Source organism: Erithacus rubecula, assembly GCF_903797595.1.
Source record: "Erithacus rubecula genome assembly, chromosome: 5".
NCBI classification, from domain to species: Eukaryota; Metazoa; Chordata; class Aves; order Passeriformes; family Muscicapidae; genus Erithacus; species Erithacus rubecula.
In genome coordinates this window covers 26202958-26223707 of record NC_136687.1, presented here as the reverse complement: position 1 = coordinate 26223707, position 20750 = coordinate 26202958, and the positions used below count along the sequence as shown (strand labels likewise).

At 41.4% G+C, this 20750-nt stretch overlaps 1 protein-coding gene across 7 annotated transcripts in view; it reads left to right on the top strand.

Moving 5' to 3' along the window:
• DLC1 (DLC1 Rho GTPase activating protein) overlaps positions 1 to 13332 on the top strand; it is a 246650-nt gene extending 233318 nt beyond the window's left edge. For all 7 annotated transcript variants that reach the window (XM_079305348.1, XM_079305346.1, XM_079305347.1 and 4 more), the window contains 10 exons: positions 903 to 2329; positions 3421 to 3597; positions 5507 to 5666; positions 5907 to 6105; positions 7999 to 8212; positions 8620 to 8734; positions 9632 to 9853; positions 10289 to 10506; positions 10683 to 10856; positions 11387 to 13332. In XM_079305348.1, coding sequence (XP_079161474.1) covers positions 903 to 2329; positions 3421 to 3597; positions 5507 to 5666; positions 5907 to 6105; positions 7999 to 8212; positions 8620 to 8734; positions 9632 to 9853; positions 10289 to 10506; positions 10683 to 10856; positions 11387 to 11507 — 3027 coding nt within the window. In that variant the 3' untranslated portion in view covers positions 11508 to 13332. The remainder of the gene's footprint in view (positions 1 to 902; positions 2330 to 3420; positions 3598 to 5506; positions 5667 to 5906; positions 6106 to 7998; positions 8213 to 8619; positions 8735 to 9631; positions 9854 to 10288; positions 10507 to 10682; positions 10857 to 11386) is intronic.
• Positions 13333 to 20750: the final 7418 nt, after the last annotated feature.

Sequence of the window (20750 nt, the reverse complement as noted above, 5' to 3'; positions counted from 1 at the left end):
TGTGAAACTTTCCACATATATTTGAAAGAGAAAATATGTCAGGATCGTTCTTTTTCAGTATTTAGATGAAAAGATTGTAGGCGTAATGGATGTATGTGTAATTGTACTCTGAGCATTACTCATACATCAAACATGTTATTTACAATTTACTTACGTGCTACACTGTCAGTGAGCTCTTGCTGCTCACTATCTACAAGTGTTAAAGTTTGCCTGAAGCTAGACTGAAGTAGAGAATTCACAGAACATTCTTAAAATGTTAGCTGCTAACCTGTGGGAGGAAGAGTGGACCAGGTAAGAGCCTGGAGCCATCACACTCTAGCAGTGCAAGAGTTTCTTTTGCTGTCTCATTAGTCACAGTGAGGAGGCTGTTCAGAATTCCCAAATGGGTAAGGAATTAAGCCACTGAAATTCAGAATGTATGAGAAACATCTCGTAATTGCAAAGAGGAGTATAAACATATAGCCACTATCAACAAAGTGTAGCTTTGGAGAGAGTCCAGAGGGACCCCAACCCCTGACTGACTCCAGTTTAAAATGTTATGCATGCCAGGAATTTCCATTGATGTGAGGGCTATCCACTGTGACCAATTAATTAAAAGTCTATGGATACCAGGGTTTTTAAAATAGAACAATTTAAAGTAGATTGTATTATTTGTTTCTTTTTACGAACGGCATATATTTTGTATTTAACAACAGTTAAAATATATTGCCTGTACCATGTTATCTTTTCCCGTGACAGCCTTTATGGCCTAATCATCCTCTCCCTGAAGTAAAAGACTGTTTTCACTTTAAATTCAGTGAGAGCAAGGTCGTGCTTAAAGCAGTTTAGTGGACATTGTATTTAAATGCAACCGCCTTTGCTGTTTGAGCAGTTTGCAATACTTTTAGGGCTCTTCTTTGCAGAGTGAAGATTCAGATGAAGATGAACCTTGTGCAATAAGTGGCAAATGGACTTTTCAGAGGGACAGTAAGAGGTGGTCAAGGCTTGAAGAGTTTGATGTCTTCCCTCCAAAACCAGACTTGACTATCCCGTCCCCAGAAGCTCCTCAGCTGACGAACGCAGCAAGCCGGGAGAGTGTGCTCACAGACCTCAGCGAACGCCAGGAGGTGGCTTCTATTCTGAGCATCAGCAGCACCAGCAGCCACCAACCAACCCTGCAGAGCGAGGCGTCTACCACCAGGACAAACTCGGTGGTGAGCGTTTGTTCATCGAGCAATTTTGTAGCCAACGATGACTCATTCAGCAGCCTGCCCTCGCCCAGGGAGCTGAATAGCTTCAGCTTCAACACAAAAGCCAATGAGAAGAACGCCAAGTCCAAAACAAAGAGCCTGCTCAAGAGAATGGAGAGTCTTAAAATCAAGAGTTCTCACCATGGCAAGAGCAAGGCTCCTTCAAAGCTTGGCCTGATTATTAGTGGGCCAATCCTGCAGGAGGGCATGGATGAAGATAAACTGAAACAACTGAACTGCGTGGAGATTTCCACCCTGAACGGCAATCACATCAACTTCCCTATGGTACGAAAGAGGAGCGTCTCCAATTCCACCCAGACCAGCAGCAGCAGTAGTCAGTCTGAGACGAGCAGTGCTGTCAGCACCCCCAGTCCTGTGACACGAACACGCAGCCTCAGTGCCTACAATAAAAGGGTGGGAATGTATCTAGAAGGCTTTGACCCCTTCAATCAGTCAACATTCAGCGATGTCATGGAGCAGAACTTCAAGAACCGGGGCAGTTTTGCAGAAGACACTGTGTTTTTTATCCCTGAGGATCATAAGCCCGGCACTTTTCCCAAAGCACTCTCCAATGGCAACTTCTCCCCTACAGAAGGCAACGCCTCCGTGAACTGGAGGACAGGGAGTTTCCATGGACACGGCCACCTCACCCTCCAGAGGGAGAACAGTGGCGACAGCTCCAAAGAGCTGGGCATGGGGAAAAGGCGCAACTCCTCCAGTTCAATGAGCAGCCGCCTGAGTATTTACGACAACGTGCCAGGTTCCATCCTGTATTCCAGTACAAGCGACCTGGCCGACCTCGAAAATGAAGACATATTCCCAGAACTAGACGACATCCTATACCATGTCAAAGGGATGCAGAGAATAGTAAACCAGTGGTCAGAGAAGTTCTCAGATGAAGGGGACTCTGACTCAGCACTCGACTCCATCTCCCCGTGTCCTTCCTCTCCAAAGCAGATTCACCTTGATGTAGATAATGATCGAAGAACACCGAGTGACCTTGACAGTACAGGAAATTCGCTGAATGAAACGGAAGAGCCCACAGGGATCCAGGACAGGAGAGACTCTGGAGTTGGTGCATCGCTGACACGTTCCAGCAGGTGAGATCACGAGTGTTAGCACTTGGGGTGGCCTGGAGATGTCCCCTGCAGCCCGAGCAGCTCTGAAGTAGCTGCACCACACTTAGTTAAGGTGCAGTAGAAGCTGTGGCCATCCAAGCACACATGTGCTGTTCCATTGCTTCCCAAAACCATTACGGGCAAGAGAAGTATTTGGGCAAGACTTTACCGTTCCTACAATTCATAGCTGTATGTTTGTAAGTTCAGCCTGAGTCATCATTGAAAAAGCAATGTTAATGCAGTTTTGGGGCACAATAATTCTTCAAACTAAAATGGTGCACGGGAGGGGAGGTCCATCAAGTAGGATTAATCACTTTTTAAGTTGGCTAGGAGAGCCAAGAATAAGTATGTTCTGGTTTGTGTCAGTGTGTAGTAAAAGCCTTGACTTTTAGACTGTTTCAAAAAATTGCATTTTTCAGTAGCAGGCTGTTTCTAACAGCATGCTAGGGGCATTGAATCTGTAGGGAAAATGAGGCTTGATTACTTTCTCTTGATCAGTGTAGCATGGTGGGACACTAGACAAGTTCCAGTGGCCTCCAGATTCTGCTGGGAGTTTTACCATGACTGTATTTGTATTGTGAATAGAGCAAGGATTTTAATTCTTTTTAGCTTTGCTCCCAGTTTTCCTTTAAAAGTGGCGCAAATCATTTAGTCATCTACAGCTGCTTGTTTAAACTTACTGGGACTTTTAAAAGTACAGAGTTCCTATTTGATATGTGTTAAAAATTCATGCAATTTTTTCTTAATGGAGTTTTTTGATTCCCACTGCCAAATACTGAAAGGACTTTGGGTGAAGGGTGTTGGAGCCCTTGGAGGATATCTGATAGGGCACGTTTGTGTAGCTAGCACTGAGCTATGGGTCAGCTTAGAGTGCACATTCCCATGTGAAGCACCTGCCCAAGCTGCATGACACCAGGTGAGGCAGAGATGCTGCTGGCTGATACCTGTGAAATCTCAGAGGAATGCAGCCGCCAAGGGCAGGGATCTCAGCAGTACATTTACAGTAATTCCTGCTCGTGTTTTGCAGAGACATTTCAGTCATCTGCCCTTTCTGTCTCCCATCTTCTCCACAGGCACAAGCTAAGGTGGCACAGCTTCCAGAGTTCCCACCGGCCCAGCCTCAGCTCAGCATCACTGCAGATCAACTGCCAGTCTGTGGCACAGATGAACCTGCTGCAGAAGTATTCTCTCCTGAAGCTGACTGCTCTTCTGGAGAAGTACACGCCTTCCAACAAGCATGGTTTCAGCTGGTAAGGACACAGCACTGTGTATAAGAGCCTGACTATGCAAGCATGACAGTTCTGCTTATCCCAGGCAACATTTGGAAAGATGTAATGCATCTGTCCATTCCCTCTTTTTCCATATTTGCACTTCTTCCTCCAGCCTGTGCTGACAGTGATTTGTGTTTTCCTAAGACAGGGCTAAAATCACTAACCCTTTACGTAAGTGTTATCCTATTAGGCTTCAGAGATGTGTTTATGGGGACATGTGAGGGAACCAAAGCAATGAAGTACAGACCAGCTTTCTGAAGAGGAAAATGTTCAGTATCTATAGCAAAAGAAGGACCACTTGTTTATTGAGGCAGTTAGCAAGCAGTGGCACAAATTGCAGCCAGTCTTAATAGGCTCTCTTTTCTTCAGTTATTCTTAAGTATTTGCATTATTTCCTTTACATAATTATGTAATTAAATAATATAAATTTCTCTTAATTTTAGTATCTCACTAGCCAAAATTTTGTTTTCCCTTTTAGGGCACTATAAATCAGTTAGCTTGCAAAAGAGATGGAGAGAAGAAGAAAGTTGGGAGAGCGTGGAGTTTTTTGTAGGCAGCAGTTTTTGCTGTGACCAGGTGTTTGCAACCCAGTTGAATATTTTTTGTCAGAAGAATGAAATAGAAAGCTCTTTTATTATTGTATCTGCAGTACAGCCTGTAACCTTCAGGATGCAAAGGACGCAAATAAAATTTTCCTTGTCCATACCACAGGCCAGCCTCCTCCCTTCCCCAGGAGTCACAGAGAGTATTTAGCTTCGGCATCAAAGTGCCTCCTGTTCAAAGGCTGTTATTATGTCAGTCTTTCTAAATACAGAAGTTGTTTGTTCTGAAAGACAGAAATAAGTATTGACCAGTTATCCCTGCATGCTTCAGATTCTCAGTGGAGATCGCAATGTGTTTTTTCACATTCCATTGGCATGTTTTTTGACAAAGCAAGTATTATTCATACATGTATCAATAATGCCCTAAACTTGACTATATGGCAATACAAATTGGTTCTGGTTTACTATGTAACAGATTAGTCAGCTGTAAATCCAGTTTGGATAGCTGTACTGTATGTTGAAATGTTAAATGTCTCCCTGTTTTCAGTGCTTCTGTGTCCTATTAGTTGTAACACTGGACATTAGCTTTCCTCCCTGTTTAGGAAAATGACCTCAATATTTTCACATTTTAATGCCTTTTTTTCCCCCTTTATGAAACCAATACTCTTGGGGACACAGGGGTAAATCATTCCTTTGTGTTAAGTAACTTTTTCCTTGGAGTCATAGGCAGATGGAAAGGCCTCTCAATGAAGCTGGAGTGGGAGGTGGGGGTAACCAAAGTCACTGGCTGACAAGGAGGGGGGTCCTTCAAAGGGGTTGTTTATAGAGCTGAAGTTTTTAGCTGACAAACTCAAATGTATTACATCAGTTTCCTGCTGTTCTGCACACTGGTGGGTGGTGGACCCAGTCTGAGGACTTTGCAGAACAAGTAGTTGACATACAAAAGCTCATTGTTCAAATGCCCATCTTTCCTGAAACTTAAAGCAGCAGTGTTATAAGGGGTCACTGACCGCAAGATTTATTTTGACTCTTTTGCAATTCAATCTGGCCCCTGCAGTTTTACCCTGTGGCTTTCGTCCTCCTAATATTGATGGAATAGCACCACATTAATACTTAGAGGCAGCATACTGCCCCAAATGTCAAGCCTTTCTCTTAGAGAAATTCTTGTTTTCTTTCCTTTCACCCTTTCCAGCCCTGAGTGGATTAACTAATTTATACTGTCACTATTGTTCATGTTACTAAAAGTGCTTCACTTATTTTCACTTACTTCCCAAATTACTGGAAATACAGAGGATAAATAATCAACAGAGGTTTAAGATAATGTGTCATTCTCTTTGCTTAAATAGGGCAGTACCAAAATTTATGAAAAGAATAAAGGTGCCAGATTATAAAGACCGGAATGTCTTTGGAGTACCACTGCAAGTGAACGTGCAGCGCACGGGGCAGCCTCTTCCCCAGAGCATTCAGCAAGCCATGCGGTACCTCCGCAACCACTGTCTGGATCAGGTGTGTTCTGTTATTATTATTCCACAGGCATGCACCACCCACAGCCCAGCTTTCCATTAGTTTGTATTGTTCCTGGGTCAGACTGAAAAAAATGGGCTCAAAACAGGACAAAATAGATAATTAGTGCATGGAAAGCTTTCCACGCAGAATCAGAGCCCGTACTTAAGAAGCTAAAGAACATGCTTACATTTGAGGTTTTCTAGATTCATTATAAATGTATTTCCTTTTATACATGTTTAGGTTGGACTGTTTAGGAAATCTGGAGTCAAATCAAGAATTCAGGCTTTGCGTCAAATGAATGAGAGTTCCACAGATAGCGTCAACTACGAAGGCCAGTCTGCCTATGATGTAGCAGACATGCTGAAGCAATTCTTCCGTGATCTCCCCGAGCCTCTCATGACCAACAAACTCTCCGAGACCTTCTTACAGATATACCAGTGTAAGTGGTGAGGTTCTACAGCAGATAACAAATGGCCATTTGTGTAGCAAAGTAACTCTGTACCACTGCTGCTCTGGGCCCTACACATGTTTCTTATGTTCTCCCTTGCCTTTCTCCAGTCACTGTTACAGTTCAGGCTGCCTCTAAGGAATACTTCTTCTGGGGTATTGTAGTTTTATATCAATTTATAGTATAAGTTCTTCTAATTTCACCTTTCTCTCTAGTTCAAGAACAAATATAAATCCTTCATCACTTGCTCTAAATTTTCTTCTCTTCTTGGAGTGTACTTGATATTATGGTTTGAAAATAAGCCACATCTAATGTGGCTGAGTAGATGAGCAGAGCAAATACTATACGAACAGAGTTTAGGGCTTTTGAGGGGATTGGAAATGCTGCCAAAATTTTTTATTTTCTGCTGTCATTCACCTCAACTGTTTAAAAACAACCTCTAAGTGGTAAGCTTTTCTGTTACTGACTTCTAACTGCTTTACAGATAAGTACCATAAAGTGTTCAGAGTAAATCACATTAAAAATTTGAGTTTATCAATGCTTGTGGGAAGAAATAATTACAAAAAGGTTACGGGAATTTCCTTCAGAGCTCCGTATGTGGAGATGATGTTTAAAAATATCATACAGACCATTTTTTCAGTGCAAGCATTTTTTTGTGTGTGTTTGGATTCCCAAGCAGGTTTATGGAGAAAACTAATCAGACTCTCCATGTCCATGCATTTTAAACAGCAGCTCTGTGGGTTTAGAGCCAAAAAAATTTGACAGAGCATTGCAGGAGTTTCTGTTCCTTTCCTTTTGCAGGCGGTAGGTCTGAGGAATTCCCAGAGGTGGTCGGGAAGTATTATCTCTGTGCAAAGCAAAGAGCCTTAAACAGCTGTAAATTTTGCTTCCCTGCAAAGGGCAAAATTTCCCTTTGCTTTGGTGCTATGCACCAGGCTGCGCACTGGAATGCATGTGGCTTAAATGTGCTTTGAGCTTATTGAGAGGAAAGCATGGAAAACAGTGGATTTTTGCTTAAAACTGCTTTCTAAACTCACCTGCTAGCCTTACAAAGTTTCTGAAGCCCAAAGCAAATACCAATTAAGTATCTGGGTAGCACCATATGTATTGGGAGACATGCAGTGAGGGTAGTAGGCTGCTAATGATGATATAAATGCTGCAGGACTCAGACTCTGATGCTGTCTTCAGAGATGGCTTACTGGAAATCCCTTCATAAGAAGCAGATCTGGTCTGTGTTATGTCATTTTTTGTTCCTTTCAAGTTTGGAAGAGAAAGCTTTATATAAAGACACATCAAATTTTTCCAATGGCTGTTTGTTGTTGGTAACCAAGGAGCTGTTTAATGGTATGGGGCTTCACAGCGTTGACTTTCTTTTTCCACTGCATGACTTTGAATGATCTGTTCAATAAAGTAACCCTCTCTGTTTGGTAAAGCACTTTCTGGATGTTTTGTGGCATCCTTGCTAGCTGATTTACTTAATTAATTTACCTTTTCTAAAATGCATTCATGTTTTAAATTTCTTTGCAAGCCAAAGAACTTCTAAATTGGCTGGACTATGTTTGCTTGTTCCCTGCCTGAATCCAGGCTTCTGTCCTTTTAGTGCATCTGCAGGAGCATGTAGCTGTTGAAGCTAAATCTAAAATTAACTCTGGCCTAGGCACAGCTCCTTACTTGCATTTCTTGTGAGGCAGGAAATAGCTGAGGGTAGTTAAACTAGTGGGTTAAAAAAAATTCCTTCATGTTTCCTATGAATGGTATGCATCCTGAAGGAAATCACTTCAAACTCGAGTCAAATATTTGAATCTGGAGTTTGCTTTGGGACGTATTCATGCTGTGTGTGTGGAAAATCAATGGGCTGATGAGAGAATTACTAATATTATGCAGATGTGCCAAAGGACCAGCGTCTCCAGGCTATCAAGGCTGCCATTATGCTTTTACCTGATGAGAACAGGGAGGTCCTCCAGATTCTTCTCTATTTCCTGAGTGATGTCACAGCTGCAGTGAAGGAAAACCAGATGACACCAACAAACCTGGCTGTCTGCTTAGCACCTTCCCTCTTCCACTTGAACACTCTCAAAAGAGAGAATTCTTCCCCAAGGTACGTTTTTGGGAGCAGGGCTCCCAGCTGCTGGTCCCATAGCACAGCTGGCAGTGATGTGCAACAGGCACAGTCTGGGACTGATGCTGCCAGCTGTGATCACCTCACACACCTCAGAGAGCACCAGCTGCAGAAGGGTTATGGGATCTTACCTTTTGTTGGAGATTTGTTAAGATATAAACAAGCTCATATGAAGGGAAAAAAAAAGTGGGTGGAGGAAGGGGCTTCCAAAGAAAGACTTAGAAAGAGTGGCAAGAGAAGTTGGCAACACCATGCCAATATTTGGTACCAGGCAGCACTACTCTAAATCACCAGTAGATTTGGAAATCCTACTGTTTTCTTCCCAAACATGTCTCTTGCTCTACAACGAGTAACTGGATTTGTGTGTGCTCTTTTCTCCTGTGAAGGGTGATGCAAAGGAAACCAAGCCTGGGCAAACCCGATCAAAAGGACCTAAATGAAAATCTGGCTGCAACCCAAGGGCTAGCTCATATGATTGCTGAATGCAAGAAACTCTTTCAGGTAAAACACCTGTTTACAAAACCTGATGGGTGGAATATTGATTAAGATGTCTTAGATCTGCTGTATAATGAAAAGCTAGGAATGCCTTTTTATTTTAATGAAGTTTAACACATGATAAATAGCTTTTTAAAAACCTTTGCATCCTGATCTCTGTGCATACATGAATTAGAAGTGGTGCCAAAAGAGAAAGAGAGTTGTTCTGTTGGCTCTGGTGCTCTAAAGTCAGGAGGCAGTTATGGGATTTGGCACATTTTTGTTGCATACAAGTTGCATTTGGAATATATTTTCAAATTTTTATTGTGCAGTCATGAGAGTCTTTGAACCTCAGCTCTAATTACAAAGCAAGAAGTTATTTCCAGGAATTTCAGTGCTCATTTTATACTTAAATTCCCGAGAGTTAGCAAGACAGGCCACAAAAGCATCCTGGAACATAACACTGTCAAACCATAGGTTGAAGGATCTGTAGGAACTCAAGCATGTTCCCTCTAGGGCCTGCAATGGAGAACCAGACAAGTCGAGTCCTGGTTTTCCTCACTGTCAGCAAATCTTGTCAGAGCCCTCAGCTGAAGACGTGCCTGTCTCTTTTGCTGCAGCTGACAATGTTGCCTCCTTTCTTCAGTTTGCAGGGTAAACTGTGCTATGGGAATGAATCTACTTATGTAGTAAAGGGAGATACTCCACAGAATGAAAGACACCCCATAAAAGAGAGACTAATTTGAGTTAAATCAAACTTACTTCTGGCATTTCTTCCTATTGAGCGCTTAACCTGACACATACACATCCCATCACTTACAAAACTAACAGACACATGTCCCTGTGGGTATTGAGCTGCCAGACTAATGCAGTGATCTGGGGAGAGAGCAGCAAGAGGATGATTTCACCATTGTCTCCCCTCAGATACCAGAAGAAATGAGCAGGGGTCGGAACTCGTACACGGAGCAGGACCTGCGTCCCCTCAGCCTGGAGGAGCTCCGGGGCAGCAGCAGCAACACTGAGCCCTCTGACTACCACTGCTACCTCCAGGACTGCGTGGATGACTTGCTCAAGGAGATGAAGGAGAAGTTCAAAGGCTGGGTCAGCTGCTCCACATCAGAGCAAGCAGAGCTGGCATACAAGAAGGTATGCACCCTGTCTCTCATATCACAGCTCTGGGTCTTAGCTCACTTGTGACATAGGATGTTACAGAAGGTTCAAGTACACATCTTAACTTTGCAGATAGATACTAGAAAAAAAAAATCTTGATCTTTTGATGCAGTTGCACACCATATGAAAACACCATGTCTTTCAGCAGTACTTTGCCAACACACACTGATTTGTGTTCTTCTGTTTATCCAGCCCGGGAATGTATTGAATTTACACGCCTTCATTCACACATGCAAAGCCTCAACAAGCTGAGTCACTGTGCAGGCAGTAGGAAAGAAATTTCTCATCTCTGATCTTTTACAGTTCAGAACTAGCAGATACAAAAATGTTTCAATAAGATTCTTCAAAAATAAACTTGAAAAAGAAGGTGTAAGAAAGTGGAAAATTAAGGACTCTGCTTATTATCTGCAGGTGTGTGAAGGTCCCCCACTCCGATTATGGAAAACTACCATTGAAATTTCAGCTGCACCAGAGGATGTTTTAAATCGTTTACTTAAAGAGCAGCATCTTTGGGATGAAGATCTTATAGAGTCAAAAGTAATTGAGCCTTTGGATAGCCAGACAGATATATACCAGTATGTCCAGAACAGCATGGCACCTCACCCAGCGAGGGACTTCGTGGTCTTAAGGTAAGACTTCATGTGCAATGATGTTTATATCCTACACATATGGCAACCTTGCTTATTTCTTTATAATATCAGCTATACTGGTAAATATCTATTTGTGCCTAATTTGAATTCTTATTAGATGTTTGAATTACTGTTTGTCAAATAAAAGTTTTTTGGTTTTCTTCTTTTTTTCTTAGAACATGGAGGACAAACTTCCCCAAAGGAGCCTGTGTGCTTCTGGCAACCTCAGTGGACCACGACCGGGCTCCTGTGGCAGGTGTCAGGGTCAATGTGCTCCTGTCGAGGTATCTGATTGAGCCCTGCGGGTCAGGAAAATCAAAACTTACCTACATGTGCAGAATTGATTTAAGGTAGGAAATTCCATTTTGTCCTTTGGGGGCAGTAACTTCTTGTATAGTTTCAGTGTGGTCAGTGGAAAACTTGGAGGGTTCAATAGACTTTGGCCAGTAGCACATCCTTGCCAAAGACAAGCACGCAGGTCTCTGAGATGTCATAGAAAGTTGGCTTCAGAGCACATCTGGCAACAGGTGTAGTTTCTTGCATTAGAAGCCTCCAGTATGTGCTCCACCATCACTATTGGTATACAGCCCCACTCTTTCTTCTAACAGCCACATTGGATACAAGGACATGTTAATTTTAATACCAAGCTAGTAAAGAGGACCAGGTTGTCACAAAACTTTCCATAACTTTTCCTTACTGTGGCAAGCTTGTTTTTGAGCATACCTATACATGAGTAGGGTTGGGCTGTGCAGTAAGCAGTACTTAGGAGATTTCCTAGTCAGGCATTTAACCAGCTAGATATAAATTTGATTGTGACTAAGAAAATATGTACAAAGTTACTGGTACCTTCTTCATCATTACTTTTTCCTCCACACAACAGGGGCCACATGCCAGACTGGTACACCAAGTCTTTCGGACACTTGTGTGCATCAGAGGTTGTTAAGATACGAGACTCTTTCAGTCAGCACAGTCCTGAGGGCAAGGAAGTAAAATCCAGGTGACTACTGAAGAGGAACAGCCATGTGCTCCCCACCTCAGCAACATGGACATTACCCAAAACTGAGACTTGCACGCTGCGGACCAGACCTCTGTTCCACCTGCAAATTGTGTCATGAAGGGATGACAGTGTGAGAACTTGACTGTGAGCATTATTATAGGACTGTGGCCATACCATACACTTTAAAGCTGCTTCCTGTCTCTGTAAGGTCTATAGTGTAGGCCTCGACTGGAATACATAGGAGAACTGTGCAAAAAATAAAAATTAAAAAAAAATTACTATTAGATGTTTTGAATTGCTTCTGAGAAGCAAATTTCCTTAAATGCAAAATATATTATGAAATATGGTGAAGGCTCATCATTCCCATGTGAAATACTTAGCTTTATGTACATACTCATGTCATTTTATTTGTAGTGCATTGAGGGACTGGTGTATCCACTGGACTAGTTGGTACTCTTCAATGTGTTCTCACTGAGATAAGCAGAGAAAGGTTTGCACAGAGATTAAAGTGTGAATGAGTGTGTTAATGGTTGAAAGGGTAGAAGAAGTTGAATTTGAAATGTGTCTGGTACACTGATAGGCAACCAGAATGGATTTTAGCATGCTGGATACAGTTCAACCTAGAATGGGACTTCCCTGTGGACCAGGAGTAGCCATCCTTCGAATGTGCTAGTACTGCCTTTTGCTCAGCTCTAAACTTGTTGAAAACCCTAAGCAGACGTTACAAGAGACTTGCTTCAGCTACTGTCCACTCCTTATCCAGATGATCTTTCAGGAGTGATGAGCAATTCTATAGCAAATGTAAGTAAATACACTTTCGAGCAATGTAGCAGCTTAGAAATGAAATGTCTGCAATGGTGAGGAGAGCCAATAACATCAGTTGTTAAAAAACAAAAATGTCCATTGCTTTTACTCCTACCTGCATTATCTATAGGTGTTTTAATGAGCTCTTATATATTTTATTATATTCTAATGGCTCAAGAGGAAAAAAGTCAACACTGGAGTTGTGGTGCCAGGAGGTGGCAGGACTCCTGCAGTAGCAGCTGGGGTGACTTGGCTAGGGAGAGTCACACAAACTGTCCCTTACTCATCCCCCTTTGCCTGTTTTCCTAAAAGCTGCATGATAACATGAACAGAACCTGCATGTAAGCAGTTTGGAGGGTTGTATTTGGGAGCAGAAAGGAGGATGCAATTTTGTTGTGTTTTAGACCCTTTGGGATATTTTCCCCTTCTTGAGAATCAACTTATATGAACTGCAGGAAGTTCTGAGGTCCTTTGGAAAGGTGTCTTTCTGTAGGTTTTACTGTAAAGGTAAAGATTTGCTTTCAAGGTGCAGTATTAAGTGATAAATATATTTTGTGGCTAGGGTATGAATGAGTTGCAAGATGGAATCTTGACTGAGACTTTTTTACCATTGTCAGTATTATTATAAGCTTTTTGATGAAGATTTTTTTTTTATAATGGCAAATAATGTAGTACTTCCTGTAACAATATTCCTCATGAGTAGGAAAATCTTGTATATTCTTCTACATCAAACACTTTTGAATTTGTAAAATTGTATGTTGTACATACCATTCTATTGTAAACATGTATACTTGCCCACAGTGTACTGTCAAACATAGATTAAGCATGATAAAGATTATTTAAAATATACTTGTATTTATACCTCAGATATTCTTTTTGGGTTTTTGTACCTCAAGTATGTTTTCTATTGTAAATGTGCTTTACATGAGTATGATCTACGCGAGAGAAAGGAAAATGTTTAACTTGCTATAGATGTCTGTACAGAATATACTCAATAAGTGCACTATTAAATGTTTAAAATTGGATATTCATAATGAGTTTTATTTTATTCTGCATTCTTCCTTCCACTCTCATACTAAGAGGGGGAGGTGTTTTTCTTACTTTTGATTCTTTGCATACCACAGCCAACAGCAGAGCCATGCCTTGCCCTCTCCTAGGCTGATATTTATAGTATTGTTAAAGGCAGGTACCAAAGCCACTGCAAAGTTTTTGGAAGACAGGAAGTGTCAATGGCAGCTGGATAGAAACATTCCCTGGTCAATCATACTTTTATAATAGTGAGAAGAAACTTCTGGTTTGCTGCAGTCTTGTAGAAAGGTATGCTTGAATTTAACAGGGTGGAAAGCAGCAGTATGCAATGCTGGCAAATAATTCATTGCTTTCCTATTTTCTAAAGAGAGAAGGAAAGCATGATGAGTTGTGGAGTCAGAGGTTTGCTTCAAGAAACACCAAGTGTAAAAGTAATTGGAGAAAGTTAAAGCACGCACAGCAATTAAATGAAGCCAAACAGGAGGCCAGGAAGATATACAAACAACTGACTAAGGTGAAAAACCAAGCCAAAGACAGCTGTTAATTCAAGCAGCTTTTCAAAGTTTTTAAAGTCTTAGCCAACAGAAATATAATTTGGGCATCTGAAGGAGGCTTTTGATTTGTGAGGCTTGTCTGACACAGCAGCTGTGAGAAGGCCTGCTGCCTTTCAGTTACTAACATCATCCTATTCTTTCTCTGCCCAGCATCCCAAAGTCCTGATCACTATCACTTCCCACTTCATTCCCCAGGGAGCACAGAAGGATGTTGCTTTGGAGGCTGGAAAAACCAAAACTCTTGTTGCCATGGTATTAGTTCTCACACACCAAAGAGTTTTAGAGAACCCTTCTGATAAGGGACTGTCATTTGTTTGGCTGTTAGAGAACCTTTTTTCTTCCTAAGTCAACACTTAACATTTAAAAAAAAAGATAAATAAAACAAGCAGATTTTTTCACAGATTTGGGGCCCTTGGAACAAGCAGAATTAGAACGAGATTTTTTTTTCTGTAATGATGGTTTTGTTTGGATCTTGAAGCACACTGACTCATGACACTCCTCTGGCAACTTAAGGATTTACACTGCATTTTGTTTAAAATGCATTTAGTTTACTTTCAAATTAGCAATTTCTTAAATATTTCTACAGTATGAGTTAGTTTTGAATCTTCTAAGTAGCCTCAGCCTCCTGAATGTTTGTGTTCTTGGCACATTCATTTGCAGATGCCCATGATGTTGCAGAACAGCAGAATTCAATCTTCCATGTGTGTGGGTTTTTTGTCAGCTGTCACTCAGGCTCCTCTTGGGATGTTCTGCTTTAAGCAGTAGCTGCCACAGAGGAAGTGCAGGCTGAGCCCCTGTCCCATTCTGTCCTGGTGCTGGTGTGAATATTTGTGTGCATCACATCCCTGGTGTAACACAGGTCCAGTCTGCCCTGTCCTTTAGTAATGCTGAATTTCAGAACTTCTTTCTGATAAATTCAAACAGAAAAAGTCATGTTTTACTGTCATTCCTCAAGTAATGCACTCCACAATTAGATATTTATGAAGCTAAAAGTTAATATGAAAACAGTATCCATTACTTGGGCTACATTATAAAAGGTGGGCATTTTCACTTAAAGCATATGATAATTAACTGTTTTACACAAATCTGCTAAGTGCTGGAAGCAGTGTCCTACAATCACAAGGAATGAAAATATGATACTGTTTTAACAGAGCAATGCATTAAGAATAATTCCTTCATCTCTGTTATACCATAACTTCAGAATACAACCCTTCACTGCATCTCTGAAAAGTTACTTTCATCTGTTTCTTATCTGTCAATCCAGAATGTTTTATTTCTCTCACAAGGAAAGGTACACAAAACAATTATTACATAGCACCAGAGATTAGGGTGAAGATCTGATGCCAATATGCAATGCTTGAGTTCTTGAGACTTGCTAAATTACTCCTCTGCACCATCCTACTGTATTTTCCTGTATATTCTGAGGTGCCGAGATTGCTTCCAAGAAATGAACTTGCAAGCTGAATCCAGGGACAGTAAAATGCAGTGAAGTATGGGAAAAAATGCAAAGAAAAAATTCCATCAAAAGAGATTAAGGCACTGAAGGGGCACATTTATAGAGAGGGGTTCAAGACACAGTCTGGCCACTAGACAAGAGGGGTGTAGTAAATGTCTACCAGCACTGGAAGGTCATAAAAACCCAGAAGAAGAGTTCACATTAGCTGAGTGGGTGTACAAGATGGGATAAAAATTCGTTAATGGAAAATTTGAGACAGAAGGAAAGGAAAAAACATTTTCCACACAGCAAGAGGTCTTTGAGACTGTGGGACAATCTCTCCCTGAGAAGCAGCAAGAGCATAAGGAATTTAAAACTGCATATGCTCAAACCCTGGAATCATTGCTCCTTAGCTTCCATCACAAAGACATAAAAGGTCTCTCTTCATTATTTGCCATGATTACAGGACTTACAGGCTTCCAAGTTTGACCTTTAAGCACTGTCAGATAGTACTGCCTTGCTGAGCAAGAAAAAATCTGGTATCAAAAATAAAATATCTCAATTATTTTGGAAGTTACTGATAAGTCTTTCTCTAAGAATTCCATTGGAGGTTGTGGAGTGCAATTTACTTACATTTCATAGAAGTGGACATTCACTTAAATAAGAAGATGCAGTGTCTTCCCACCGTGGGCCAAGAGCATGAAGATCAGCATGGGGAGGCAACTCCTTGCTTTCCTAAGTTTGACTCAACATCCAGAAAGATCTATAACTGATTAGCATGATTTCCCCATCACAGAGACAATCAAATCCATTCTTCCATAGGCTTGGGTTTTTTTCCATGCTACAGGAAGAAAAAAAACCTACAGCAAGTGTGTTGTGCATGCTTTTCCAGGTACCAGTGTTCTACTAGTCACTTCATTAGCTCAAGTAATAGAAGGGTTATGTGGTGGTCTCAATATCAAGTTGCTCCTAACCCACACAGACATTTCTTAGGGCTTTATAACACTAAAAATGGAAAAGCCCCTTAGGAACAAAATTCTCAGTCAATGAAAGGATACTACTATTCAAAAAATCAAATATTTAAAAGGTAGAGTGTTAAAAGTACAGTTATGTATGCTTTCCAGGGAAGGAAATTAAACTGCTTTTTCCATGATATGATGACATAAGCATGTTATAATCTGGTAGACAGGGTGATAATAGCCAAGATGGCTCTGATTTGAGGGAGCTTATACCTTCATTTATTAGAGACAGAGGAAGATGGAAGACTACATTAGCAGATGAAAAGGGAATTTTAAGAAAGGGTGGCATCAATTAAAACACTTGAGTACCACTTGAGAGAACTGTCATTTTTTAAAATAAGCCAGCTAGCAGCAGAAGTGGATTATATCCATAAAGCTGCCCAGACTCAGATGGTGTGCAAGGTGTGTGTAATAGAAGAATGGTTCTTCTACAGTTTTGGCCAAACACTTCCAGCATGTTTAGTGACAGCAGCCTGACAGGGCTATTTAAAACAAGCAGGTCATCTGGTAAGTATTTGCCTTTTTTTCAAAAACAACTAAAAGAAAATAAATTTCAGCCAAGGCACTGTAATGAGCTGGTTGAACACATCACCTTCAGCTAGGCTGTAATTCAAGTTCATAGAAACACTGGCAGTACGGCTAGTGAAGTTTATATTAGGCTACTTTTTTACCCAAATATCTGGGGAAAGTTGTACAATAGAGCATATTCTAAGTAGCCCATTTAAGCATATAAAAAGAAATGCAAAGATAGTAAAATATTTGTTTTAATTCAATCATATAATCTCTAGTAGTCTCCACTCTTTTCATTTCCGTCTCTCAGCAGAATGTCTGAAAAACACATATGGGCTTTTTCACTTCCTATTGAAGCCTTTGTCACCTACATAATTTATCAACTAGAGCTTCCAAAGCATATAACATACAATAATACAAGAAGTAATCCGAACTGAATTTGAATAACACACCTCACTGATACCTGACCTCACCTATAGCCTACAAAGCTAGAACAACATTAAAATCAGTATCTAATTAAAAGGAAGAAAATGGTAAGACTTTGCTGCCTACAAACAATTTCATTCAGCAGGTAACAATGAAAACTGCTTTAAGATGAATAGAAAAGCAGCTTTGAAGGCCTTCTAGACTTTCTTAAAAAGAGAGGGAGATTCATTAAGGTAATGTGTCTGGAGAATGGCACCTGTCCTCCCTCTACTTAGGTGCTTTTACTCCATTATCTAGTACTGGGAGAACTACATACAAATTACTGAAAATAAACTCTGGTGGTGTCTCCTGGTGAAGCAGCTACCTCTCAGTGAGGGGAAAGCAGGTGAGGGTGATTCATGTCCTCCATGGTGAGAACTGATGGTAATTCTCTTCCCCTAAGGGCATCCCATCTCTGTGCTGCACTCCTCATCAATTCAAAGCATATAAGAACCACAGATCCACCTGGGCAGAAAAGACCCCTGAGATGAGTTCAACCATTAATTCAGCACTGCCAAGCCCTCCATTAAACACTGTACCCCAAGTGCCCCATCTACACATTTTTTAAGTAACTCTGGGCATGGTGACTCTACCATTTCCCTGGCCAGCCTGTTCCAATGTTACAATGCTTGACAACTCTTCCCACAAAAAGATTTTTCCTAATATCCAATCCAACTCTCCCCCGGAGCAAGTTGAGGGCATTTCCTGTCTTTTTCCCTAGGAGAAAAGACTGACCTTACCTCACTGCAGCCTCCTTTCAGGAAAGCAACAAGGTCCCTTCTGAGCCTCCTTTTGTCCAGGTTACCCACCACAGCTCCCTCCCCACTGCCCATAAGAGCTGTGCTCTAGACCCTTCACCAGCTCTGTTCCCTTCTCTGGGCTCCCTCCAGCACCCCAGTGACTGTCTTGCAGGGACAGGCCCAAAGCTGAAGACAGGATTTGAGGTGCAGCTTCACCAGTGCCAAGTACAGGGGTGTGTAGCACAGAGCACAGACTCCTCATAATGCTGGGCAAGTATTCAATGAATTAGAAACATTTAGATGGGGTCACAACTGCTCATGAATTCCAGAACTGTAATTCCAGAACTGCACCCACAGCAGCACTAACACTACACAGTGCTTGGTCTGCAAGCTCCCTTACTTGGCTTTGGAGATTTCTGAAAACACATTAAATTGCATTTGAGGCCTTTTAAGAATGACCTTGAGCAAGCAGAAAGTCAAGATTTTCCAGCTAACATCTGAACCACAGTCCAAAAGAAATTACATCCACATTCACTGTGAATTCTCTGCCTTAAGACAAGAATAAATGATTATGTATAAAATTATCACATAACTTCCTAGGTAAAGCCCTGGCCTTGTCACCTTAGTTGTGAACAAGATCAGGCAGGGTAGCTACTGAGCCTGGTTCAATTCAACAGCATGTGAGACTGGGGAAGGAGGGGAGGTTCTGTCCCAGGCATCCCCAGCAAGATCAGTGAGGGGATGAATGGCACACCAAGAGTGAGACAGAGCTCAGGGGCCCTGCTGCTGAGGAGAACAGAGGTTTAGGCAGGCCAGTCATGGCTAGCACACTAACACACTTGAGGCATGTGTTTGACAAAAATCTAAGCAACTAGCAGACCCTGGGAAGCTCTAAGTACCTGAAGTTTTAGACTTGCAGAGAACCATTTCCCCAGCTTGCTGCTAGAAAAGAGGTTCAAGACACTGATTCAAAATCTCATCAAGTGGTCTGACAAAAGAAGGCAAAACAGCTGTTTTCTGGCCCCACCCACTCTATTATAAAACTAATTATTTTCATAATTGGGAATTTCATAATTTGAAAATCTCGATCTGGAATTCACTACTAGTTTTTTCCAGAGCTTAGAGAAAAATGTAAGTAGTGAAATTCCTGTTATTTTAACTTTCTGCAATAGGCACCTGGACTTATTTTTCACACGAGCCTGCAGGAAATTTCTTGTGCTGGTGTGCAAATAGCCTTGCAGCGGTCATTGGTTTAAATTGAGCAGCAGCACAATCTGGGACATGACATGATAATTACTGTGATCTTCTTTTATAATGCACCATGTAACAAGTCAAACTTACCACTCTTTGTCTTTAATTCCTTGAAAACCACAACAAACTTTTTACTGTTTGAACATTCTGTCTTACTGATGCAGAGATTTTTTTTAAAGCTTCTTTCCTTTGCCTCCTCTTCCTATCCTGTTAAATGACTAAAACAGTTTCCAGAGCCAGCCATTCCATGTAATGGTTTTGCTGGTTTGTGATGACAGAGCTGCTGCCAAATTTTATAAAGAATGTTCCCTGGGGCACAGAGGGGAGGGAGGTATTCTTCATGGCCTCTGTTTTCTTCCCATATTGTTTAACAAACAAGCAAACTGCCCTGCAGTCGCTCTGACCCCTATTTAGGCATATCCCTTTCAGGCAGCCACACAAATGAAGGAGGAAGGAAGTGCTGTCACTGCCCTTAGAAAAGATAGAAATAAAGGCAAACATTGTGTGTCTAAACAAACAAGCTCACTCTGCTCTGCCCTTCTCTTCTGCCTAATGCTTCCAGAAACTGGGCCCAATAGTAGTATTTGGGGCATGGGCATTTTCCATGTTGTGTAGGAACTTGGTTTCCCACCCACCACGTTCCACTGCCCTGCCAGGTTTTCCCCAGCCTCAGAGACGAATGAATAATCCAAAAACCTTTGGTATAAATAGGAACTCAGCCCAGGCTCTTTGAATTATTTAAGTCTGTCCCTCAGTCAGCTTTCCTACATGAACTTCATGCCCTCTGTGCCTTGCCTTCCCTAGACAGACTTCCACAGAGCACCAAGAGGAAAAAAATATATGATTATTTTGCTTCAGTAATCATAAATTGAATGTGCAAGTTTTGCAAGAAACTGAAACAAACATTTCTGTAGGCCAAGCTGAGCACAAACTTTCCTTTGAGCTGCTTTTTGTCTATACACAACTCCAGAGGATTTCTAAACCAAATTACTTTTGGTAGACAAGAGGTGAAACCAATGTGCTATTAACTACATTTTGTGATAGGGAGCTAAAGTATAAAGGATTTTGAACTAGAGATGCAAACAGAATATTTGAACCTTGATGTTGCATGCTAATCACAGGAACAAGTTTTGACATATCAGAGCTGACAGACTTCATTAAAAGAATGCTTAGATAAACTCAAGAGTAAAAGAAAAACAGAAAACACTGCCATTAAAAGATTACTAGTATGATTTTTTGAGTATTTCCACATCTCCCTGGTAACATACCTTCGTGGCAGTAACCCTAAGGTGGTTTCAGAATCTGAAGCCAGCACTGGGTAACAAAGACAAGTCCTGCTGCAGGATGATGACACAGCACAGACCCTGCATCACCCCCACAGGTGATCTCTGCTCTGCAGGGCTCTTCTCAATACAGCAAACCTTGGGGCTGCTTCTGCCC